This window comes from Nyctereutes procyonoides, unplaced genomic scaffold (genome assembly GCF_905146905.1).
Source record: "Nyctereutes procyonoides isolate TBG_1078 unplaced genomic scaffold, NYPRO_anot_genome, whole genome shotgun sequence".
Classification (NCBI taxonomy): Eukaryota; Metazoa; Chordata; class Mammalia; order Carnivora; family Canidae; genus Nyctereutes; species Nyctereutes procyonoides.
The window spans coordinates 27,902,246-27,925,349 of NW_026575139.1; the positions used below are offsets into that span (position 1 = coordinate 27,902,246).

At 33.1% G+C, this 23,104-nt stretch overlaps 1 protein-coding gene across 8 annotated transcripts in view; it reads right to left on the reverse strand.

The window, feature by feature from the left end:
- The window catches only part of PCNX1 (pecanex 1), a 158,603-nt gene that overhangs the window by 52,802 nt on the left and 82,697 nt on the right, over positions 1–23,104 (reverse strand). For 6 of the 8 annotated variants that reach the window (XM_055303723.1, XM_055303722.1, XM_055303720.1 and 3 more), the window contains 7 exons: positions 18,780–18,870; positions 17,268–17,325; positions 15,442–15,659; positions 9,140–9,293; positions 6,759–6,791; positions 3,673–3,844; positions 3,055–3,165 (listed from right to left, as the gene is read on the reverse strand). In XM_055303723.1, coding sequence (XP_055159698.1) covers positions 3,055–3,165; positions 3,673–3,844; positions 6,759–6,791; positions 9,140–9,293; positions 15,442–15,659; positions 17,268–17,325; positions 18,780–18,870 — 837 coding nt within the window. The remainder of the gene's footprint in view (positions 1–3,054; positions 3,166–3,672; positions 3,845–6,758; positions 6,792–9,139; positions 9,294–15,441; positions 15,660–17,267; positions 17,326–18,779; positions 18,871–23,104) is intronic. The other 2 variants (XM_055303721.1, XM_055303725.1) reach the window with 1 other exon arrangement.

The window sequence follows — 23,104 nt, forward strand, 5'->3', positions numbered from 1 at the left end:
TATGGAAAAAACACATCTTAAAAGGCCACTGAAAAGTATGTAAAATGTTGTAATACTGACTACAATGAAATATCTACTCATTTGATTTTTAAAAATTCAGTCAAATTCAGTTACATTATCCTATCCTTTCAAAAGATTTTAAAGTGACAAAGGTTTACTACCCACAATTTTTGATACAAGACAAAATATATTCACCTTATAAGTAATAAACGTTTATACACAGCAGAAAAAAACTGTACCTATATTATGCTTCAAGAATGTATCTTATTTACATAAGTATGGGGAAATGAAGCTTGTGGAGGCTTAAAACAACTGGCAATGTATTAGGTATTCACCAAAAGATATTAGTCTCTGTAAACAGAACTAGTATTACCCAAAGAAGTACATTTATATTCCCGTGTGTTAATTCTCACAAAAAAGTACAGATCGAATTACTAACAACAAAAAGTAGACCCATCTCTTCAATAAGTGGCTTTGGGAAAACTGGACAGCTACACACCAAAGAATGAAACTAGACCACTTTCTTACACCATACACAAAAATAAGCTCAAAATGGGTAAAAGATCTAAATATAAGACAGGAAACCATAAAACCTCTAAAAGAAAACATAAACAGTAATCTCTTGGACATTGGCCTTAGCAATATTTTCCCAGGATCTGTCTCCTCAAGCAGAGGAAACAAAAGCAAAAATAAACAATTAGACTACATCAAACTAAAAAAGCTTTGCAGAGTGCAGGAATCTAAGAACAAAACAAAAAGGCAGTCTACTGAAGGGAAGAAGATATCTGCAAATGACATGTTCGATAAAGGGTTAATATCCAAAATATATTTTTAAAAAACCTCATATAACTCAACATTGGCAAAACACATAAATAATCCAATTAAAACATACAGAGGACTTGAATAGACATTTTTCCAAGGAAGACACACAGCTGGCCAACAGACACATGGAAAGACATTCAGCATCACTAATCATCAGGGAAATGCAAACCAAAACCACAATCAATGTCAGCTCATACTAGTCATAGTGGCTAGCATCAAAAAGACAAGAAATAACAAGTGCTGGCGAGAATGTGGAGAAAAAGGAGCCCTCATGCAACTGTTGATGGGAATATAAATTGGTGCAGCCTCTAAGGAAAACAGTATGGAGGTTCTTTAAAAAATTAAAAGTGGAACTACCATATGATCCAGTGACTCCTTTTCTGGCTATTTACCCAAGAGAGTGAAAACGCTAATTCAAAAAGATATATGCACCACTATATTTATTGCAGCATTATTTACAAGAGTCAAGATATGGCAGCAACACAAGTGTCCTTCAACAGATGAATGGATAAAGACTTAGCCACAAACATGAATGAAATATTGCCATTTGTAACAACATGGATGGACCTACAGGTCATTATTCTAAGTGAAGTAAGTCAGACAAAAAAAGACAAATACTGTATGATTCACTCACATGTGGAATCTAAAAAACAAAACAAAAAACAAAAACAGAGAGAGACTCAAGAACACATAACAAACTAGTGGTTGTCAAACTGAGGGGATGGGCAAAATAGGTGAAAGGGATAAAGAGACAAACTTCCAGTTATAAAATAAATAAATCACAGAATGAAAAGTACAGCATAGGGAATACAGTCAATAATACTGTAATAACTGTGTGGAGTGACAGGTGATAACTACACTTACGGTGGTAAGCATTTTTTTAATGTATATAATTACTGAATCACTATGTCATATACTTGAAATTAATATAATATTGTATGTCAACATCAACTACATTTTAATAAAAAATTTTCCTTAAATTCTATTCTGGTAAGTGGAAAAAAATAGATTCAGTGGGATTATTAATAATAAGGACTAGGGGATGGCTAAGATAGTTATCCTTTATTTTTAATATGGATACAAGATTTTTGTTAATAGTAATTTTATATGCTAATCATAAAAAGATCTACATGAAAAAATTTTCTTTAGGCAATATTAAAACACTAACACCTTGCACAAGTTTGTAAATGACAGTATGATGAAGCCCACTATTATAAATTACCTACCCGAAGCCCCCTCCATGCCCTAAATACTGAAACAGTCTTCTACCCATTAATCTATGAAGACCAGCTTACTCCTAATTCATACCCCTTCAAAAATTTTTCAAACACTAAAAATGCCCTAGATTCATAGCAACATAGAAAGAGATTAGTTTCTACTTAAAATTTAAGCTACAATAACAGTTTATCAACAGAGATGATTTCAATGCATAAGCTTGGAAGATATGGACTACAAATGTGGAGTATGAAGAGAAACAGATCACAAAAGTTATATAGTAATTCTTTCCCTTTCATATTTTTTCTCTAGTTGTACACTCATCTTTCAAGTAAAATTTTAAATGGTTAAGTTATATAACAATGTATTTTAACCAGTGTCCATAAAATTATTTTCAAGTTCTGCAAACCATTATCCATTTCAGAGTAATACTGGTATGGTCTTTCTCATTTTCAAAGTAAAATATACATGTTAAGAAGGGAATAAATTTCTAAGTGTATCAATCCATACCCATATATCTTACTCTAAACACAGAGATACTTCTAAAAATCTTATCTAGTAAAATATTTTACTAAAAGCATCTGGTTTTGGTGTTTCCATTCTAAAGAAATAACAGAGCTCTGAAACCATATTCAGAGACATACCAAATAAACTAGTACAGAATCCAAATATAATGTCATGTGTCAAAAGTCAATTTATTTGGGATAGCCTTTCACAAATATTTCATAAGTTTATACAGATTCCATCTAAACTCACTACAACTTTTAGTTTTAGATAATGGTACTTCATCACTTCTTATAATGTAATCCCATTATTCCTGGATCTTTCAAAAAAGTGGCAGATCTGACTACTTTGTTCTATCTACAAATTAATTCCTGCTCAGTCTTTAATTATTAAATAAATGGCTTTTTCTTTTTAATTTCAATTCTAAAATGAAAATTAAGAAAGGTATTTTAATGTTACTTTATTAACGATCTGTAAAACTATAATCTGTTATTTTTAAAAGAAACTACTCACCATTACCACCAAAGATATGAATATCCAATTGCTCACAAAGGTACATTACAAATGTATTCACTTGAGGCAGGAGACCAATGAAAAATACTATTGGGAAACAGAGTGTAAACACTACAGAAGAAAAGAAAAGCATGTTAAAAACATATATAACAATCATCCTTTTGTTCATTTTAAGATCATAAATGATCTTAAGATCATTTAAGATCATAAATGATTAAAAAAATACAAAATGTATATGAATACAAAAATTAAAACAATTTTTAAAAAAACATCATTTTAAATTGTTTCTCTCTACATGACTGCTTGGGTATTAAATAAATTTTTCAATGATAAAGAACAGCTTTTAAAATTATTTCAACCATTTTCATATAATAGTTATCTGAGATGTAGAATCAAAGGAAAACTTCAAGAACATTTGCTTCAAGAACAGAACTTTTTCATTAACTTTTTCCATTGTAATAGCCCTATAGTTTTGTTCCTCAGGGAGAGGATTACAATAAACAGCAAAGGAAGCCTATTAAAATCATTTTTAACTATGTAACTGATCTATTTATCAGGGAACTATTTGTATACAAATAAATTAATGTTAAGATCTGAGATACTTTAAAGACAACTCACCTATAACTAAATCCCTGGCTGATATAAGCACCAGTGGATTAGTGAAAGTTACTCCATATAATTTGAACTTGGTTGTAGTAAGGTTTCTGCTACCATAATCCAAGAGCCAAATAAGACCACAACATAAACAGAAATAAACTGGTCTACTGTAGGCAATGATACGATTATGACCCTGAAAATGATATTTAAAAAAAAAAGTCATGTTAGTTGATTTTAAGAATCACAACTAGCTATTGAGATCTTTGGTAGCTTATATTCTAAGGATTCAAAATGTATCCACATGGAAGCAAAGTTTCTGACTGTGGCAGAAGGAAATTACAAATATAGGAAGGAAGAATAGAATGAACCCTGTGGTACAGGACTGAAATCAGACGTATCAGTATGAACTTATTATTTTTAATGCACAGATAGCTATAAGATGTGTATATACATATATGTGTGCACGTGTATATACACAAATATATTTCTTAGCTTTATCCATTCAGAGGGCCCAGAACCAGTGACATTCTAGTAATAAACATTACTAGCATCAAGATTTTAGTTTACAAATAACATACTGACTAAAAAAACTAGGCCTTCACAGAGAAAAGGCTGGTTTTGGGCTAGGGTAGGGAAAGTATAGATTAGCCTGGAACATATTGTGAAAAGGAAGGAAGTACTTAAAGACTAATAAGGATAAGTCAAAAGGACAGGAAGGGCAGCGTGTGGGCTTTCAATGGCCAAATCAGGGACAATTTGTCCATCAAAATAAATATAACATTATAGTTCACTGAATAAAACATGAATCCATAGCAATACAAATAAGTAAGCACGGAAGGAAAAATTCTCCCTTATACTAAAAAGTCAACTGATAAATGTGTAAGGAGTGATGGGATTAGAAAATCACTATTTGGCAACCATCAAATTATAAATGATGCAGGCAAGTAAGAGCAATAGATTTATTGAAAACAAGTAGGTGGAAGTTTGTGGGGCAAGGAGACATAATATAAAAATCTCAAATATTTTGCTATGAGACATTTATTAACTATTGGAAAAAAACAGTTCACATTACAATAATTAGTGGTTCTCAAAGGACTGGGAAGTAATTTTGCCCCCTAGAGGACATTTGGCAATGTCTGAAGACATTCTGGTGGTCTCCACTGGGGAGTGTGTTCCCAGCAGGCATCTAGTGGGTAGAGGTCAGAGGTAATGCTAGACATCCTATAACGTAGAGGACAGCACTCCTCCCTCCCACTGATTTTCAACAAAGAATTATCCAGCCCAAATATTAGTACTGCAGAGTCTGAAAACCCTGCAGATACTACCCTTAGCCAAAAGATGAAAGTTAATATGACTAGTAAAAGGATAAATTAATATCATGTGCTTCCCAGTATGACACACTGAAAAGCACACAACACTTACATAATTTTCCTTCCAAAAAAGCATGTCCTGTATCTAATCAAGAAGACACATCAGACAAACTCAAATTAAGGGATGGTCCACAAAATAAATGGCAGGTACCCACCGAAAGTGTCAAAAGCATGAAAGACAAATATATACTAAAGAACTTCAGATTAAAGGAAGCTAAAAAGAACAAATGCAAAATCAGGGATTTTCTATTGTCAACTGAGTCAACGGAAATGCCTGAGTAAGATCTGTAGTTTAGAAAATAGTATTCTATCAATGTTCAATGTCCTGATTTTAATAATTATATTGAAACTAATCATGTAAAGGAATGCCTTTGTTTCTAGGAAAATACATGGAAGTCCTAGGGCACTGTGTCTACAATTCACTCTCAGAAAACTGTGTGTGGAGTGAATAGAGATGGGGGAAGTGGTGGAGAGAAACTAATAAAGGAATAGGCAAATATGGTAAATGTTCACACAGGGATCTGGGTAGATGGCATCAAGAATTCTTTGCACAGGAGCACCTGGGTGGCTCAGTCGGTTAAGCGTCTGCCTTTGGCTCAAGTCATGATCCCGGGGTCTGCTTCTCCCTTTGCCCCTCATTCCACTTGTGCCCATGTGCATGCACATGCTCTCTCTCTCCCCCTCCCTCTCAAATAAATATCTTAAAGAAAAAAAATTATTCGTATAATCCTTATAACTTTTCCCTAAATTTCAAATTATGTCAAAATTTGAAGTTGAAAACAATGCTGCCATGTATCATTACACTTCAAAAGCATTCTTTAAAAAATACTAAACAGGGATCCCTGGGTGGCGCAGAGGTTTGGCGCCTGCCTTTGGCCCAGGGCGCGATCCTGGAGACCCGGGATCAAATCCCACGTCGGGCTCCCGGTGCATGGAGCCTGCTTCTCCCTCTGCCTGTGTCTCTGCCTCTCTCTCTCTCTCTCTGTGTGACTATCATAAATAAATAAAAAATAAAAATAAAAAAAAATACTAAACAATCACTCGAAAGGAAATCATTTGCTTTCTTGTTCTGTTTTGCTCATCTACACTATTCCAGTGTATGGGTAAAAATAATAATTATGGTCAAGAAAAAAGGCATCATCATAAACTGTTCTTGGGAGTCTGTTTTTGGACTATTTTAAAGAGAATGCCCTTTGGCATTTTTTCTGCTAAATATTTAATGGTCAGTTCTAAAATTGGATCACACTTCACAAAAAATACTGTTTAGTAATGAATATTCTTTCCAAAGTCACAAAGTGAATAATAAAGTTTTTAATCTCCTCAGTGTCCATAGGTCTAAACACCAGATCAACTTATTACCTCTTTATTGTTGCTCTTAACAATTACCTAAGCAGAATAATATACAGTTCTCCCTACTTCAAAATTCTATTTTTTAATACTTACTCATGATTTATTCTTTAAAATTTATTAAACACAAGTTAAATAACTATGAGTTTATATGAACCATGTCTACCTAATTGATAACCTCCTCCTAAAAAAGGTTGCCAAAAATGAATTATGCTCATTTTCAACTGAGATTTAGAGTCTACAATTACAATGCTATTTCACACTAATAAATCATCTATCTTTCTAGTAGAGCATCAAAACTTAAATGAGAAAATAATAACATAAATCTTAATTCAATCTGACATACGACCAAAAGAAGGTTTTGATGAATGTTAGGGAATTACAACTTACATGTCTGGGAGAAGAAGAATCTGGTTGAACACTCTAAAAACGAAACAAAAGATAGATTATACTACTGAGATCCTGGTAACTTTATATGCAACCTTCAAAATGCCTAGAATAATTTCAAGTAAACTATTCCACAGCTAAGAAATAACCTGTATTAATTTTGTTGAAATATCAACAGAAGATGAAACTCCAAATCACTATGATATCAAGAGATCTCAAATCTTTCCTGACTCTTAAGCTTATTATTACTAATTAATGATTTGCATCTAGCTTAATATTTCTGAAATGGCATATGGTAGCTAGTCTATCTTACTCCTTGGCTCATCACTACACATAAGTATCATTAAGGTAGAAGAAGCTTTCTTATATGATACCACTCCAATTCGGGAAATGCACAAAATATAGGTTAGTTTATAAGAAGAATTTTAGTTCAGCCCACAAATTCCAAGCTTACTAAATAATTCAAAAGTATTTGTTTTTTAAAATTATCTGCATTTTCACACCAAAATCATCAAGTTGTCTCCGTGTAAGAAATTTTATCAACTTTCCATAAAAATGTTCAAATCGTATGTGGCAGCTACTTCCCAAATCATGACTTTTCTCCCAAGTTCCAATTCATTTCTAAGAGCATACCAAACAATTTCACTAAAATGATCTATCACCACCCTACAACTCTACAATAGGCCAAACTCACTAGGTTTGGCATGTGGTTCTTGGCTGGGTATGAGATCAGGTAAACTGAACTCTTTCGATTCCAACATCTGGCCTCTAAAAGCTTCTGGACCAGTCTTTCTTACTTCTCTTTATATTACTATTCTTCTAGTCAACTAGATTTTTTAAATCTAAAAAAAATTTTAAATCTCAATCATCCTTTATCTTCCTATATCTAACCAGATTAACCTGAAAACAGTGGACAAAGTTAACAGGACAAGAGACACTGAAGCAAAGGAATGAATTTAAATAGTTTAAGGCAATAAAGAGATGGATTATAATGGTTGGAATAGAAAGAACAGAGGCCAAAAATTTTGACAGAGAATCACCAAATTTAATCAAAGTGACCTGATTACTTGTTATTAGGGATCGAGAAGTAAGGAACAGAGAAGTTTTAGGATTTTGAGTCAGTATACTACTGTCAAAAGCAAAGGAATCGGGAAAGAGAAATATTAATCAGAAGATGATGATGTGCTATTTTTAAAATGTGCCAAACTGCTTGTTAGATATATAGGACTAAAGCTTTTGAGAAAGATGAAGACTTTGAGATATAAATCTGGACACATAAAAAAAAAATCTGGACATAATTCATACATAGGAGGAACAACAAAAAAGTAATGAAAGAGGGTAACTTCACTGGCAAGGAGTAGCAAGCTGAAAAGAGGGCCAAATAAAACCCTAAAAAATTCTCATAAACTATGGAGTAGTCCAAAGACCAGAGAGGCATCAACAAAGGAAATTACAGTTATCTGAAAAGTAAGATAATCATCAGGGCAGGATAAAGTCACAGATGAACAATGAGGATAATATAAAAATAGAATATAGTATTCATAGGTACTAAATGATACAGCACTCAAAAAGGATGAAGAATGAAAAAAGACACAGATTTGGCAATTAGATTATTAGCCCATAAAGACTGTAACTTCAGTACAGCAATGAAGAAAAAAGTGTAGATGAGACTTGAAGAAATGAAGTTGGCACAGGTAGTTTTGCTGGATGTCTATCTATAAAGGACAGCTAACAGTATAAATGGAACTAAACAAATTGTTTTCAGGATGGGGGAGAGTTCTGAATGCTAGCATATACTGGGCGAATAACCAATACAAGCAAGAATTTCTACTAGCTCAGAAAAAAAGCAAATGATCCACATTAACAGTCCACACCGATTTTGCATGGAAAGTGAAAAATTAAGTATTTGATTTTTCCATTTTTAGAAAGCTTAAAATTAATAACATTTGGTATTTTCAAGCTACTGTTTATAAACAGTATACCAATTAAAGAAATACCAATCTTCTGGCTTTCAGTGTCCCAAAAAATATATATATACTAGTTTTGACATTATTATATCTAACCACTGATGGATTTGAATAAATTTCATCTTACAGAATGGGGATAGGAGAGTTGATGTTGCTATTTTTTAAATGAATTTCAAGAATGTTAATTCTCATTTTTAACAAATGCCCAAATATTTTCTTTCAATAGTTCCTAGGAAGCTTCATTTACACATCTTTTTTTTAAAGTTTATATGTCCCTTTTGCTCTCTATCCAATCTAATATAATCACCCAGGGAAAATAAATCTAAAAATTAACTGTAATGCAATGAATGATACAAAACCTCTGCATTTTAACACAAATATTATTCCCTAGTCTGAAAAGAAGAGAGATGCTGGTACCTTAAGTAGTGAGTATTGACAGCTGGCTATCACTAGGCAGAACTGGAAGACCCAGATATCTCTGAAGAAGCCTTGTATGAGAAGAATAGATCCCAAAAAAGCCACAAGGATAGCCAGGATGACAGCTAACACATTTTCCAGAATCTCACGATTTCTGTAGACAGAAAAATTTATGAGTAAGTAAGTATATCATCAATATAAGAAATTAAGAGTGAAAAAGTGGAGGACATCATGAAGAAGTTCATACTATATGCTTGCTGACATGATTTTTTGGTACTGGTTCTGAATAAGGTTTTGGAGCATACTGAAAAAGAAACTAGGTAATATGGAAAGTTAACACAAAACTCTAAGTGCAGATTAACCATGCCACAGTAAGTAAAGTTCTAATTGTAAGACATAATAATATTAGTTTCAATTTCTATTTTAAAAGTTTACTCTTCTTTAACATCTGCTTTTCTATAAAATCTGTTGCCAAATAACTAAGGAACCTGAATAGTAAATAAAAGGAGATATATCCAAAGAAAACATTTTTAAAAAACTCAAAACGGTTTCTAGAAAATTAAAATGGAAAAGTTATTTTATATGACAAAGTTTGTGACCAAATTGGATACCAAGTGATTTCATTTTCTGCATTCTGAAATCATCTGAAATAACCTCAAAACTTATTTACTAGATTACTTAAAAATAGACTTACATATATTGAAAATGAAGACAGTTAGTAAAAACCATCAATGCTGCCTCTATCAAAGCTGCTGAGATAGTTCTATATTTTATTTAACTGACACTGCAAAATAATATGATGACCCAGCTATTAAACATAGCAATGAAGATGATTTTTATATGTCATACTGAAAAATAAGAATCTCATTTTATTCATAAAATATTAAATACTTGTAAAAAGCCGTGTTTTTAAAAAAAACATTTACCAACATGGGAACATGCTCAATATATCTGCTATACAAAGAAAACGACACAAAACTGTATGTATAGAAAGATACAAGTTATTTAAAAGCATACACATATAGGTTAAAAAAACAATATATCAAAATGATAGTATTAACAATGGTTCTCTCTGGGTAGAAGAATTATAGTTGGCCTTTTCCTATCTTAAAACCTACATATATATTTAAATTTTCTAGAAAAGATAAAGAATTATTGTTATAATCATAAAATTTTTTATTAACTTGTTTCTTATTAAGTCAATGCCATATTTATAACCATCAATTGACCTAAAAAATTCACAAATATCTCTGTACTAATTCATTTTATAGTTCTCTCAGATGAAAACAAGTTTGATAGTATTTTCAAATCAATAAACACTGGTATTTTCATTTATTTTTACATAGCAATTATAGAATTGCAGATTTGTCAAATCCAATGACTTTCAGCAATTCTGCTATATTACATACTGTCTATAGTTCCCATCACTGTAGGTGTGCTCTCCTTCAGCTTTTGCTAGTATTTAATTTTGATGAGTCCAGTTTATCAACTCGTTCATTTATTGTTTTTGGTGTCATCTACAAAATCTTGCCTAACCCAAGGTCACAAAAATTTTCTCCTACCGTGTTTTATTTTGTTCCAGGAATTTTAGTGTTTTATATTTTTTTAATTTTATTTACTTATTTGCAAGAGAGAGAGTGTGGGAAAGAGAGAACACAGGAGGGGGGAGGGGTAGAGGGAAAGAGAGAAGCAGACTCCTTGCTGAGTAGGGGCTCTAAAGGACCCTGAGATCATGACCTAAGCTAAAGGCAGACACTTAACCCACTGAGCCCCCAGGCATCTGGAATTTTATTGCTCTAGATTTTACATTTAGACCTATGATTCATATTGAGTTACTTTTTATAATTTTATAATATGGTGCAATGTAAGTATAAAAGGCGTTTTTCATATCAAAATCCAATGGTCCTAGGATCATTTATTGAAAAGACTACTATTTCTCTACTTAACTGATTTAGGATATTATTTTGATGTCACTTAGGCCTGGAGTTTTCTTTATAGGCAGGTGTTTAGCCACAATTCCCATTTATTTAATATAGTACCATTAAGGTAATGTATGATGAACTATGATGATTTCTAGCTTTTAAGAAATTTGTCTATTGTCAAATTTATTTATATATAACTGATCATAATACTCTCATTCATTTAATACCTGTAGAATCTGTGGTGATATCTCATTCCTGTTAAAGGCAATTTGTATCTTTTCTCTTTTTTTTCCTCTAATTAGACTGGCTAAAGGCTTATCTTTTTTTTTTTTTTTAAGGTTTATCAATTTAATCAAGCTTTTGGTTTCCTTGATTTTTCTTTGTTTTTCTGTTTCCTCACAGATTTTTGCTTTATTCTTTACTATTTTCTCTCTTCTGCTTATTTGGGCTCACTGTGCTCTTCTTTCTCTAGTTTCTTAAGGTGGAAGGTGAAGCCATTGAACTGACTTTTCTTCTTATTTAGTGCTGTTAAGTTCTCCTGAGTAGTATGTTACTGGTATCACCAAAATTGTGATATGTTGTGTTCATTTTTATTCAGTTCAAAATACTTTTTAATTTCTCTCTTGATGTTTTCTTTGATCCATGAGTTATGTGGAAGTATTATTTAGCTTCTTTAAATATTTAGAGATTTCCCAAGAATCTTTTTGAATTTTTTAAAGATTTTATTTATTTATTTATTCATGAGAGAGAGAGAGAGAGAGAGAGAGAGAGAGAGACAGAAACACAGGCAGAGGGAGAAGTAGGCTCCATGCAGGGAGCCTGATGTGGGACTCAATCCCAATCCCAGGACTCTAGGATCACGCCCTGAGCCAAAGGCAGGCACTAAACTGCTGAGCCACCCAGGGATCCGGAGTCTTTTTGTTTTTATCTTATAGTTAATTCCACTATGGTTAGAGAACACTTATGTATGACTTGAATCCTTAAAATTTGACCATTATTATGGCCCAGAATATGGTTTATCTTGGTTAATGTTTCAGCTGCACTTAAAAAAATGTGTAGTCTGTTGTTTTGAGTAGTGTTCAGTCAACTTAGGTTGGCTGCCAGGATTGTTCAAGTCTGCAATGTCCTTGCTGATCTTCTACATATTTTTTCTAATCAATTATTCAGAGAGGGGTACTGAATTCCACTGTAATTGTGAATTTTTCTATTTTCCTATTTCTGTTAGTTTTTATTTTGAAGCTCTGCTTTAAGTGTAAAAACATTCAGGATAGTTGACTCCTATGAGTTAACTGATCCCTTATCATTACAAAAAGTGACTTTCTTTATTCCTGGTAATATTCTTGACTCTAAAATCTACTGTGTTGGGCAGCTCCAGTGGCTCAGCGGTTTAGCGCCACAGCCCAGGGTGTGGTCCTGGAAACCCAGGATCAAGTCCCACGTCAGGCTCCCTGCATGGAATGGAGCCTGCTTCTCTCTCTGCTTGTGTGTGTACCTCTCTCTCTCTGTGTCTCTCATGAATAAATAAATAAAATATATAAATCAATCAATCAATCTACTGTGTCTGACATTAATACAGTCATTCCAGCATTACTTTGATTAGTATCAGCATGGTATGCCTTTCCCAATCCTTTTACTTTTAACCTATTTCTGCCTTTATATTTGAAGTGCATTTCTTATAGACAACAAAGTCAGGTCTTGCTTTTTTCCAATTCAATTTTTGACTTTTCTATCTTGTCATTCATTTTCTATCTGTTGATCTGTTCTTGATCTCTTTTCCCTTGTTTTCTGCCTTCTTTTAGATTAACAGAGTCATTTTTATGAATCCATTTTATCTCCTTTTTTAACATCCTAGTTATAACTCTTTTTTTCGTTTTAGTGGTTGGTTTAGGATTATAGTATACATTTTATGACAGTTTACTTCAAGTGATGTTATACCAATTCATACTTAATATAAGAATTTATAGTACTGGAAGCCCCTTGCCAACCTTATGCTACTATCATGAACTTTAATTTGTTATAAATCACCTGATACATTGTTATTCTTTTTTTATCTCTTAAAGAGATTTAATTAGCAAGAAAAAAAGCCTTATATATTTGTCCATGTAGTTAACTTACCATTTCCAGTGATCTTTGTTCCTTTGGGTAGGTCCATATTTCCACTGTATTATTCTTTCTGCCTGAAAGACATCCCTTTAAAATATTTTGTAGTGAGGATCTGCCTGAGAAAAATTCTCTCAGTTTTTTGTAGTCTGAAAATGTCTTTTTCCATCTTGGTTTTTAAAAGATATTTTTTTTCTGGGTATAGAATTCTAAGTTGACAGGTTTTTTACCTCTCCCTTTCAATACTTGCAACATGCTGATCCACTCTCTTCTTACTTGCATTATTTCCAGCATAAATCTAATGCCTTACTTATCCTTGTTCCTCTGTACAAACTAAGTCTTTTTTTTCCTCTTGCAGTTTTTAAGATTTTTACCACCAATTCTGAGCAATTATGTGCCTTGGTGTAGTTATTCTTCATGCTTCTTGTACTTGGGGTTCATGGACATTCTTGACTGTGTAGATGTAGAATTTTCATCAAATTTGAAAAGGTTTCCATTATTTCTTCAAATTTTTTTCTCTCTTCCTGTCTCTTGAAGTTGTCCCACAGCTTACTTTCATTTGTTTATATGTTGTTTTCACTGGGGGATAGGAGTGGGAGAGGATTCTTTTTTCTGTTTCATTTTACATAGTTTCTATTGCTATGTTTTCAAGTTCACTAATATTTTCTTCTGTGATGTCTAATTTATCATTAATTCCATCTGTTGTTTGTTTCATCTCAGACATTGCAGTTTTCATCTCTATAAAAGAACTATCTCAGTAAGTGTGACTTGGGTGTTTTAGCATATCTTTCATGTCGGAGTGCCTGGATGGCTCAGTTAGTTAAGCATCCAACTGTTGATTTTGGCTCAGGTCATGATCTCAGGGTCCTAGACTGAGGCCTCGTGTCAGGCTCCCTACTCAGATGGTGGTCTGCTTCCCCTCTCTCTCTCTACCCCTCCTCTTACTTGCACACTCTCTGTCCCTCTAATTAATTAAACCATCTTTCATGTTCCTACTTAACTTTCTTTTAACATATGGAGTACAATTGTACTTGTTTTAATGTCTTTGATAGCTAATTCTAACATCTGTGACATTTACAGATTAGTTTCAATTGATTAATTATTTTCCTCATAAATCATGTTTAACTGCTTCTTGGCGTTTTTGGCTAGATGTCATCATGAATCCTTTCACTGGATGCCAAGTAACAATTTTGAGATTTCTATAAATCTTCTTGAACTTTGTTAGGCTACTTGGAAACAGTTTGATCATTTTAGGTCTTGCTTTTATAATTTGTTTGGTGGGTCTGGAGCAGTATGCATGTTAGGGCTAATTACTCCCCACTTTTAAGGCAAGACTTTCTTGAGTACTCTATACAATGCACCATAAAACATGAATTATGAACTTCTTCAATCAGACGGGTGGGAACAGGCACTATTGCTGTACCTGTGTGTCAGGACATCTATTTGTCCATTTCTGTCCATCTATTTCTGACCTCAAGTAGTTTCTTTACATACATTTATAGATCAGTACACCCTGCTGAGCAGTTGTGGAGACCCAATGCAGAACTCTGAGGTTCTCTCTGTGAATAGCAGTCCTCTCTCCGATATTCTGTCCTATCTGCTCTGGGTCTCCCTGGACTCATAGCTCCATCTCCTCAACTCAGAAAGTCTGCTGGGCTCCACTTCAGTACCTTCTCCCTGTGTTGGAGCCAACAAGGAAAACTGGGAACTCTCTTACGGTAGTAAGCTGGGGCACTTGTAGGACTCCTATAATGTGTTTCCCATCTCTCAGGAATTAATGCCTTTGTTGTCTTATATCCAATGTCCTAAAATGTTTAATGCATTTTGTCTCCTTTTTTCATTGTTTCAGATAGGAGAGTAAATACAATCTTTATTACTCCTCTCAGTAGGAAGCACCAAGTTTTAATGGACTAATATTCTTAACTATTAAGACTAGTACTACAAAATAGGGAAACAAGTTTCCTCTAATACCGTTTATATTTAGAGTTATATTACCTATAACCTTATGATTATTAACACTTCATATTCTCTGGCTTTTAAGTACAGTTCCATGATTATCGATGATAAAAAAAGGATTTTTTTGTATAAACATATTAAAATTCCCACCAAAAAGTTTTAAATGTTTGGGAGCCTTAAATACTTAAATTTTATCTCAAAAGGACCAAAGCAGAAAACATTTTCTAACATGTTAACCAAGTAACAACCTCAATGGTTAATTAGAGACATTTTAAGTTTAAAACAAAATCTACACGTATCTTTAATATCACACTATATTCTCACCTATCAAACAGGGCCAAAAGTGTGAGTCTGTCAAAGTTAATGCCAATCCATAGCTGGGGTAAGATCCAAAAACGATAATAGTGTTTAACCTTTTGAGCAGCTTCTTCTGTTGGACCATAAGTAGCTGCCAAGTCAGGGCTTAGATCAATGTCTTGTTGCTCCAATAAATCTGTATCGATGGTCAATAGTCTATTCAATCGAATCTGCGGAAGAGAGAGCTAAAAGAAAGTCAGCACTGAAAGGCTGAAAATATCTTTAATCAAGTCATGATTCAGGGGCTATTCAATCAGCTCGCAGATTATCTGAGATCCCTTAATTCTCTACACTCCTTATAGACATTTTATGATCATAAACTACAAAAGGTGATAATAGGAAGTAAACAAAGCAAATTAATCAATAGTTCTTTTGGAAGAGTTGTATTGGAAAATGTATTTGAAATCTTAACACTGTATGATTGTGAATCCATTAAAATCATTTACTGTGAATCAATAGTGGCTTCTCTTCTCCTGTCACATTTATGGCTTTTCTCATTAAGCTTGAACCTCATTATCATGCTAAGTCTAAGCTCCTGAATTGGATCTAGTGCCTTCAACTCCCATTTCTTCCTATAGTCTCTTATTACAGTTGTTTTCAAGACCCTCTTACATCGCTTTTCTTCTTTTGTTTTGGCAGGCTACTCCTCAGAGGCTACACAGGAAATTACCACATTACATTTCTTTTAGCTTTAATTCATCCACTCAACAGTTCACCAGTTTCCCCTTCTGCTGAAAGAGTCTAAAGTTTCCCTTATCTAGCACAGCCCTAGCCAGGATTTCACTATCCCATGCCATTCAACAGTAGAAAACAAAAAAATAATCATTTTCCTATTTTTTGCTTTCCTATGACATTTCCAGGAATACACTCCAGTAAAAAAGCAGAGACAATCTTTGCTTTTCAAACACATACTTGGGTATAGTAAAGAAAATCTGCTTCCTATAGTCATTTTCTCTCTTAGCATTGATAGGTACCTCCCCAAACAGCTTTTTCCTAATCCTCTATGGCAGGGTCGCTCAATCTTGGCACATACATGTTTTCAGCCAGATAGATAATCCTTTGTTTGGGGTTGTACTGTCCACTGTAGGTCATTTTATAGTATCTCTGGCTTCTGTTGATGCACTAGGTAACGGAACATTCCCCTATGACAGGTAAAAGTGTTTTCAGACATTGCCAAATGTTGAAAACCATTATTCTGTGCCAACTCATGTCTATGGTCTTAAAACCCAGCTCACAACCAATCATCTGCAGGAAGCTACTAACAATCAACCCCTTTGGCACTACATTTATTTATATGTATCTCTTATGTGTTCCATATAAGAATTTCATTTATTTTGTCTGTTCTAAATACAATATTTACATCTTGAGGACAAAAGCACTGTCATCTTTTTAAAATATTCCCACTGTGTCTCACATGGTATATATTTTACACAGTGATATCATCATTAAGCTTCCCATATACACTGCTACATGAGTTACAGCTAACAAATAATATTCAAAGTCATAATTTTCAAAGTGAAGTTTTAAAATGGCACAACCAGATTATGACACTAGTGAACAAAGGGCTTTTACATATTCTCAAAAGTGTAATTACTGATTCATACACAGCTAATGAAACTTCATGGTGTTTGATGTTTGTTTCCTAACAAAGAACTTACAAGAGATCCACTATGGAAAAGCAAAGGTGATTCTGCCATAGTTTTCAACAAAATTATTATTTTATAATTTCAACTTTTCTGATTTGTGTAGCTAATCAAACACACATCATTTTATAAAAATAAAGGAAAACCTACCACATCATGTGGATAAAATCGAACTGAGGTAGAACTGGATACATGAGAATCCGTGTCACTAAAATAAAATAAAAAAACTTTAGGGAATAAATAGCTTGTCGAGAAACAGAAAGAAAAATAAATCTTTTAACAATTAGATGATATTTATACTGTCTTCACTTTTCCATGTACTACAAAATGCAAAATAGCATTTTCCTACAGATGTAATGAAGAGCATAGCCTCGGGGCCACAGTACCTACATTCAAATCTCTTCATTAGCTAAAAAAGATCTTGGACAAGTTTTCCAACCTTTATATATCTGTGTCCACATGAGTAACATAGGATAATAGTATGCCTTGCCACAAAGTTCTTGAGAGAAGTGCTTAAGAAAGCAATTAACATATTGCCTGGAGCCACAACAAATTTAAGCTGTAATACAACAGCTTAGAATGTGAACATTCCATTTCCACAGTCAAGTTTAGATTCTGAACCTGATACCTGACCACATTTACGGCGTAAGGAACTCTTCTTACCTTAAATTATATTAAACATAACTGTTTCCATTGCTCCATCTTTCTATTGTTTCCACTGTTAAGAAATCACCTAACACTCAAATTTGGTCATTCTCAACTGGGTCAGTTCTGAAACTGGACTCAAAAAGCTTAGCCAGCATGTTTTATCTTTCCAGCAAGCTAAGTGACTGCAAGATCTTAATACTTTAAATGGCCCCTAAAAACTTAAAAACTAAGTGAACTGCCCACAGGTGTATAACATATAAATAAATATGTCTCATTATTAAATAGAAGGCCCAAAACAGGAATCAAATAATCTCTGTAAAAGAAGTGAGCTAATCACTTAATAAAGGATTTCAAGGCAACAACTTGATTAGGTGAATAAGATTAAAATTCTAAGTTGTAACTGCACGATCCAGATTTCTATTTCTTACGTGCTTTTCTCCTATCTTATAGTGCCATTTCCTCATAAGGGAAGGAGAGAAAGAAACTAAATGTAACATATGACCCATATTTTAAGAAATTCTTCTTATAGCTAGTAAACAGATTTTAAAACAAAATAAGAATGATTATGTAAAAAGATACTTGACCAAAACCTTACATACATAGAAATAAAACTTTTAAATTACACAAAGAGAACTGATGCGTTTGAACTTAGTTGTATAATTATTTTTCTAATAAGCTTTTCTAAAATAAGCTTTTTTATTGCTCATGCAGTGTGTGTGTGTAGCACAAAATTTACAGTTAAATTTGAAATTGTGGGAAACCACCACCCCCACTATAAAATCTACAGGGAATTTTAAGTTAATTATCTAAAATACAGAACAGCTTTTGTTTTAAGAATAATGCTTTCTTTTTTCCAGAGCAGTAAGTCCTACCCTAAACCTTTGGAGACAAATGCACAGAGACAAATTATTTAAGCCAACATGAACAAATGTTTTCAAAATAACTTTTCCATTTCAAGGCCTAAAAGCCTTAAACATGGCAAATATATGTCTCCTAATATGACTTCACACATACCAGATATTGGATGCTCTTCTTGCAGCTGGTTCAAAATTCACAAGTGACATATCACAGCCACCAGTCTCATAAAGCGTAGAAGAGAACTTACCTAGCAAATAAATGATTTTTTTAAAAAGCCATTAGAATACTCAGAATTCTTCCATCTGGAAACATTACATTTCAAACTCGTTACAATTTAAGAAAATGTACTATAAACTTTCTCCAAAATATTTTTAAGACAATGATCTGCCTGTAATTCAGCATGATGTGAACTGAAAAGGAATGCTGAACAGCAGGACAAAATGTCAACATACATAATCAGGTTTTAACAGTAAGGGATTTAAGTCAGCTTTGCAATCCAGTCTCCTCTTTTCCCCTCCCAGGACATTCTCAGTTGAAGTAATCACATGAATTAATTTAATGTTTAAAGGCACCTGACCACTTTGCAACTGGTGTGTGGCCATTTGAAAAGCTATTTAAGTTTTAAGATAGCTCAAACTGCAAGACAACAAATTTCTGAGATTACCTTCAGAGTTTTGGGGGGTTTTTTTGTTGTTTTATTTTTTATTTTTGTCTTGTTTAGCTAACACAGTGTAATATTAGTTTCAGGTGCAGAATTTAGTGAGCCATCACTTATATACAACACCTAATGCTCATCAAGTGCCCTCCTTAATAGTCATCATGCTTAGTTTTCTAAGAAAAAAATGAAGTGTCAAAATAGATCTAGGGAAGTTCTATGAATGAAGTATAATAAATTTGGTGATAATTAAATCACAGTATTTAATGAACATTACTAGTTGCATGAGCCTATAAGAACTTTATGAAAAAAATTTAGGGATATCATTTGCTGTAGCCAAATATCTCTACAAAACTGAAAAAAAGTTTAGAAATTACATTGGTTGCAAAGGAATATAGACTTTAAAAACTCTTAAAATGAACTCTGCAAGATAAAATGATTTCTGATAGGGAAATTTTAAAAATCTGGAGATTGCAATGAGTTCTTCACTTTAACAACCCATGGGAGATCATCAGTGGTAAGGAGCATAAATAAATGAATATAAGTTTCCAGTAGGGCAATGAGATGAGGTATATAACTGCAACCATCCAGGACTAGTTCAGGCTGCTTTTGATTATTTTTTTATTGATGTTATAAACATGATGAATCTTAAAGGCAATTCCAACAGGATGTCCAGGCTAAAAGATCTCCCTTAGATGACTACAATGCAAACACAGTATACAATAAAGACTTATTTAAATGAAATCCTTGAAAAATAACAATAATAGACCCCATAATATACTAATCCTGTAACTAAGGGATAGCAATACATTTCAATAATAATTTCATTCTTTAAAAGGATTAGAATCTATAAAGTACTAAATAAGATTGAGTACTTTCTATGGGTCAAAATATGCAAACATTTTATTATGTTTTCTGTAGTAGCATTTTTTACAAATCAGAATAATATACTCCTGTGACAAATTGAGGAAAAAAGCATTCTGTGAAATGTTTTCTTCATTTGCTGTTTTTCAGGATTATTCAGCAAGTGGATTATCTAAAACTCTGCTTTTTACCACCCCCATATGCCACCCTCATCTTTTTAGTCATGAATCATTCGCTCTTAGCACCTCTAAACAAACCAGATTCATGGACTAAAATGAAATAATAATAGCTGTCTGTTTGGCTTCTTCTTAAGTGTATTATTGAGAAACTTTTGAAGTGATAAGGTGATTGCTGAAATTTTTAGTGAAGAAAAATATTAAAAATACTGGCTTGGCCAAGATTTCAAAATTATTTTTAAATTGTGATTTTTTTATGCTGTACTCTTTCCTCAGTTACAATGGAAAATGAAATATCAGCTGTACTACTATAATTAGCTCATATTAATAGAAAACAGAAACATCTGATCAAAATCACAGATTGCATAAATGCAGAATTATAAACCCATGTAAATGGCTAAATCACAGAGTAACAAAGAGCTGGGAGGGCTTGGCTACCATGTGTGAAATCCAGTAAGAACTGAATGGATAAATATAAGTGTTTATATCACCTAATTTGTGTGTATTTTTAGAAATAATACTATATTCAATAGAATTTAAATTATTGAAATATATTAAGTAATTAAACATTGTATCAGATTTTTTTTTTAATTTTTTATTTATTTATGATAGTCACACACAGAGAGAGAGAGAGGCAGAGACACAGGCAGAGGGAGAAGCAGGCTCCATGCACCGGGAGCCCGACGTGGGATTCGATCTCGGGTCTCCAAGATCGCGCCCTGGGCCAAAGGCAGGCGCCAAACCGCTGCGCTACCCAGGGATCCCTGTATCAGATTTTTAATAATAGAAGTCCTGTTTGGGGAATAATGAATATAATAAATATTTATATGCAACTGAAATGGACTAGAGATATTATTCTTTGTAATTTTCAAATGAAACACTAAAAGAACATTAAGTCATTATACAACTATATTATCTCTTATGTATACATATCTCATAGGAAACATAGTTGCATTTTAAATAAATGAAACATAATAAAGTATGCCCTCCAAAAAGCTTTTTAGACAAAGAAAGCTAGAGAAACTGAGTAGTTTTATTACTATGTAAATCTAGAACCATGAATGCTTTACAAACCAATGACTAAAAAGTTGTAAATTTTAGAAATTTAAACAAAGCATAAAGTATATCTATGAGGGCAGCCTAGGTGGTTCAGCAGTTTAGCACCACCTTCAGCCCAGGGCCTGATCCTGGAGACCTGGGATCGAGTCCAACGTAGGGCTCCCTGCTGAAGCCTGCTTCTTTCTCCCTCTGCCTATGTCTCTGCCTCTCTCTGTGTGTGTCTCTCATGAATAAATAAATAAAATCTTTTTAAAAATAATAAAATTAAATATATATATATATGAAAAAGGTGGCTATAATTTTAACAAATGTGCAATGACTTCAACAGTGCTTTTTTTTTTTTATTAAGAAGCTTCTGTCTACTTACAAACTTTAAGAACATGTTCAGGTCAGAATAAGCTAATAAAGGCTTCATGCTATAATATTCCTAATGTAAGTCCACCAAAAGAACAGATTCTCTGTCTCCCCTTATATCTTTGGGCTTGGCAACCAGTACTACTTCAAAAGCAGCAAATTTTATTCAGAGGATCAACAACTCAGGAAAAAATTACTCTAAAAAGAGCCTAAGGTTTCAGTGAAAAACTTAGTAATGTTTTAAGGTATAATTATCTACTAAAAGCATCTTAAAAAATGACCAAAACATAAAGAAGCATATATTATTATTGGTTTAAAAAGATTAAGAAAGGATTAAGAATATCCTAAATTTGTACAAATATCCTTAGCATACATAACAATTTTATATATATTTCATTTAGGATTAAAACCATAAGGTAGTTCTCCTTGAGGTGCAAAGTAAAATGTGGCTTTAATTAATAATCCTATTTTTATTTTACTCCCTATTAAGAAAAAGACTAAGTATTGATTTTTTTCAAAAAATCAATGGGCCATTGTTAACCCCTGTCCTGGACCAAAAGCCTTAGGCTTCTAAAACCTCTTTAACTACTGTACTACAAGTAATATAAATTGAGGAGAATATCAATGAAATGTGTCTTTCTCACATGAATTAGGATTAAAAACTAAGTTATCTCATCATAGTCAACTCCCAGGTCATAATTAATTATATCTGACAGAACGGCTCTGTCATGATTTTAAAAGAAAACAATTACTTTCTGACAAAATAAACAAGACTGGAGGCTGGAATTTCAGGCTTAATGGTATTGGCCACAAGACAGCACCTCTACAGATAAAGAAAAAAAAGGTAAGGTATCTGGTATTTCTTGGTTTTGAATGTTCAATAGATTGCTAATGCCTAAAAAAATTAGATTTCATTGCACAAAACCATTTTTTTTAGGTAGGAGAATTTCAAACAACCATTAAGTCAATAAATAAATGATGAACAACAGGAAGATGAGTAAAATTAGATACTGATTTAAAGAAAAGGACACTCGAAACACTTCCCTGAAATCATGAATGGTGCAGCAGACAAACTCAAACACTGGCATGACACTGATAAAAAGCATGAGAAATCAAGGGGATTCTCTAACTCATCCTTTCAATAAAATTCCTTACTACCTGGCACAAACTGTATGAAGATTGCTCACTCAGCTAGGAAACCCCTATTGCACTGTTGATGTTACTTCTCTCATTTATATCCCTTGGAAAGAGGTAGTGACTAGGACAAATCATCTGCAGGATTTTTCTAATCCTTCCAGTACCAACAACAAAGGAGGCTTCTTACATTTCTTGATTTCTTTCTTTGGACCTTCTTTCTCACCTCTGTTAATTCT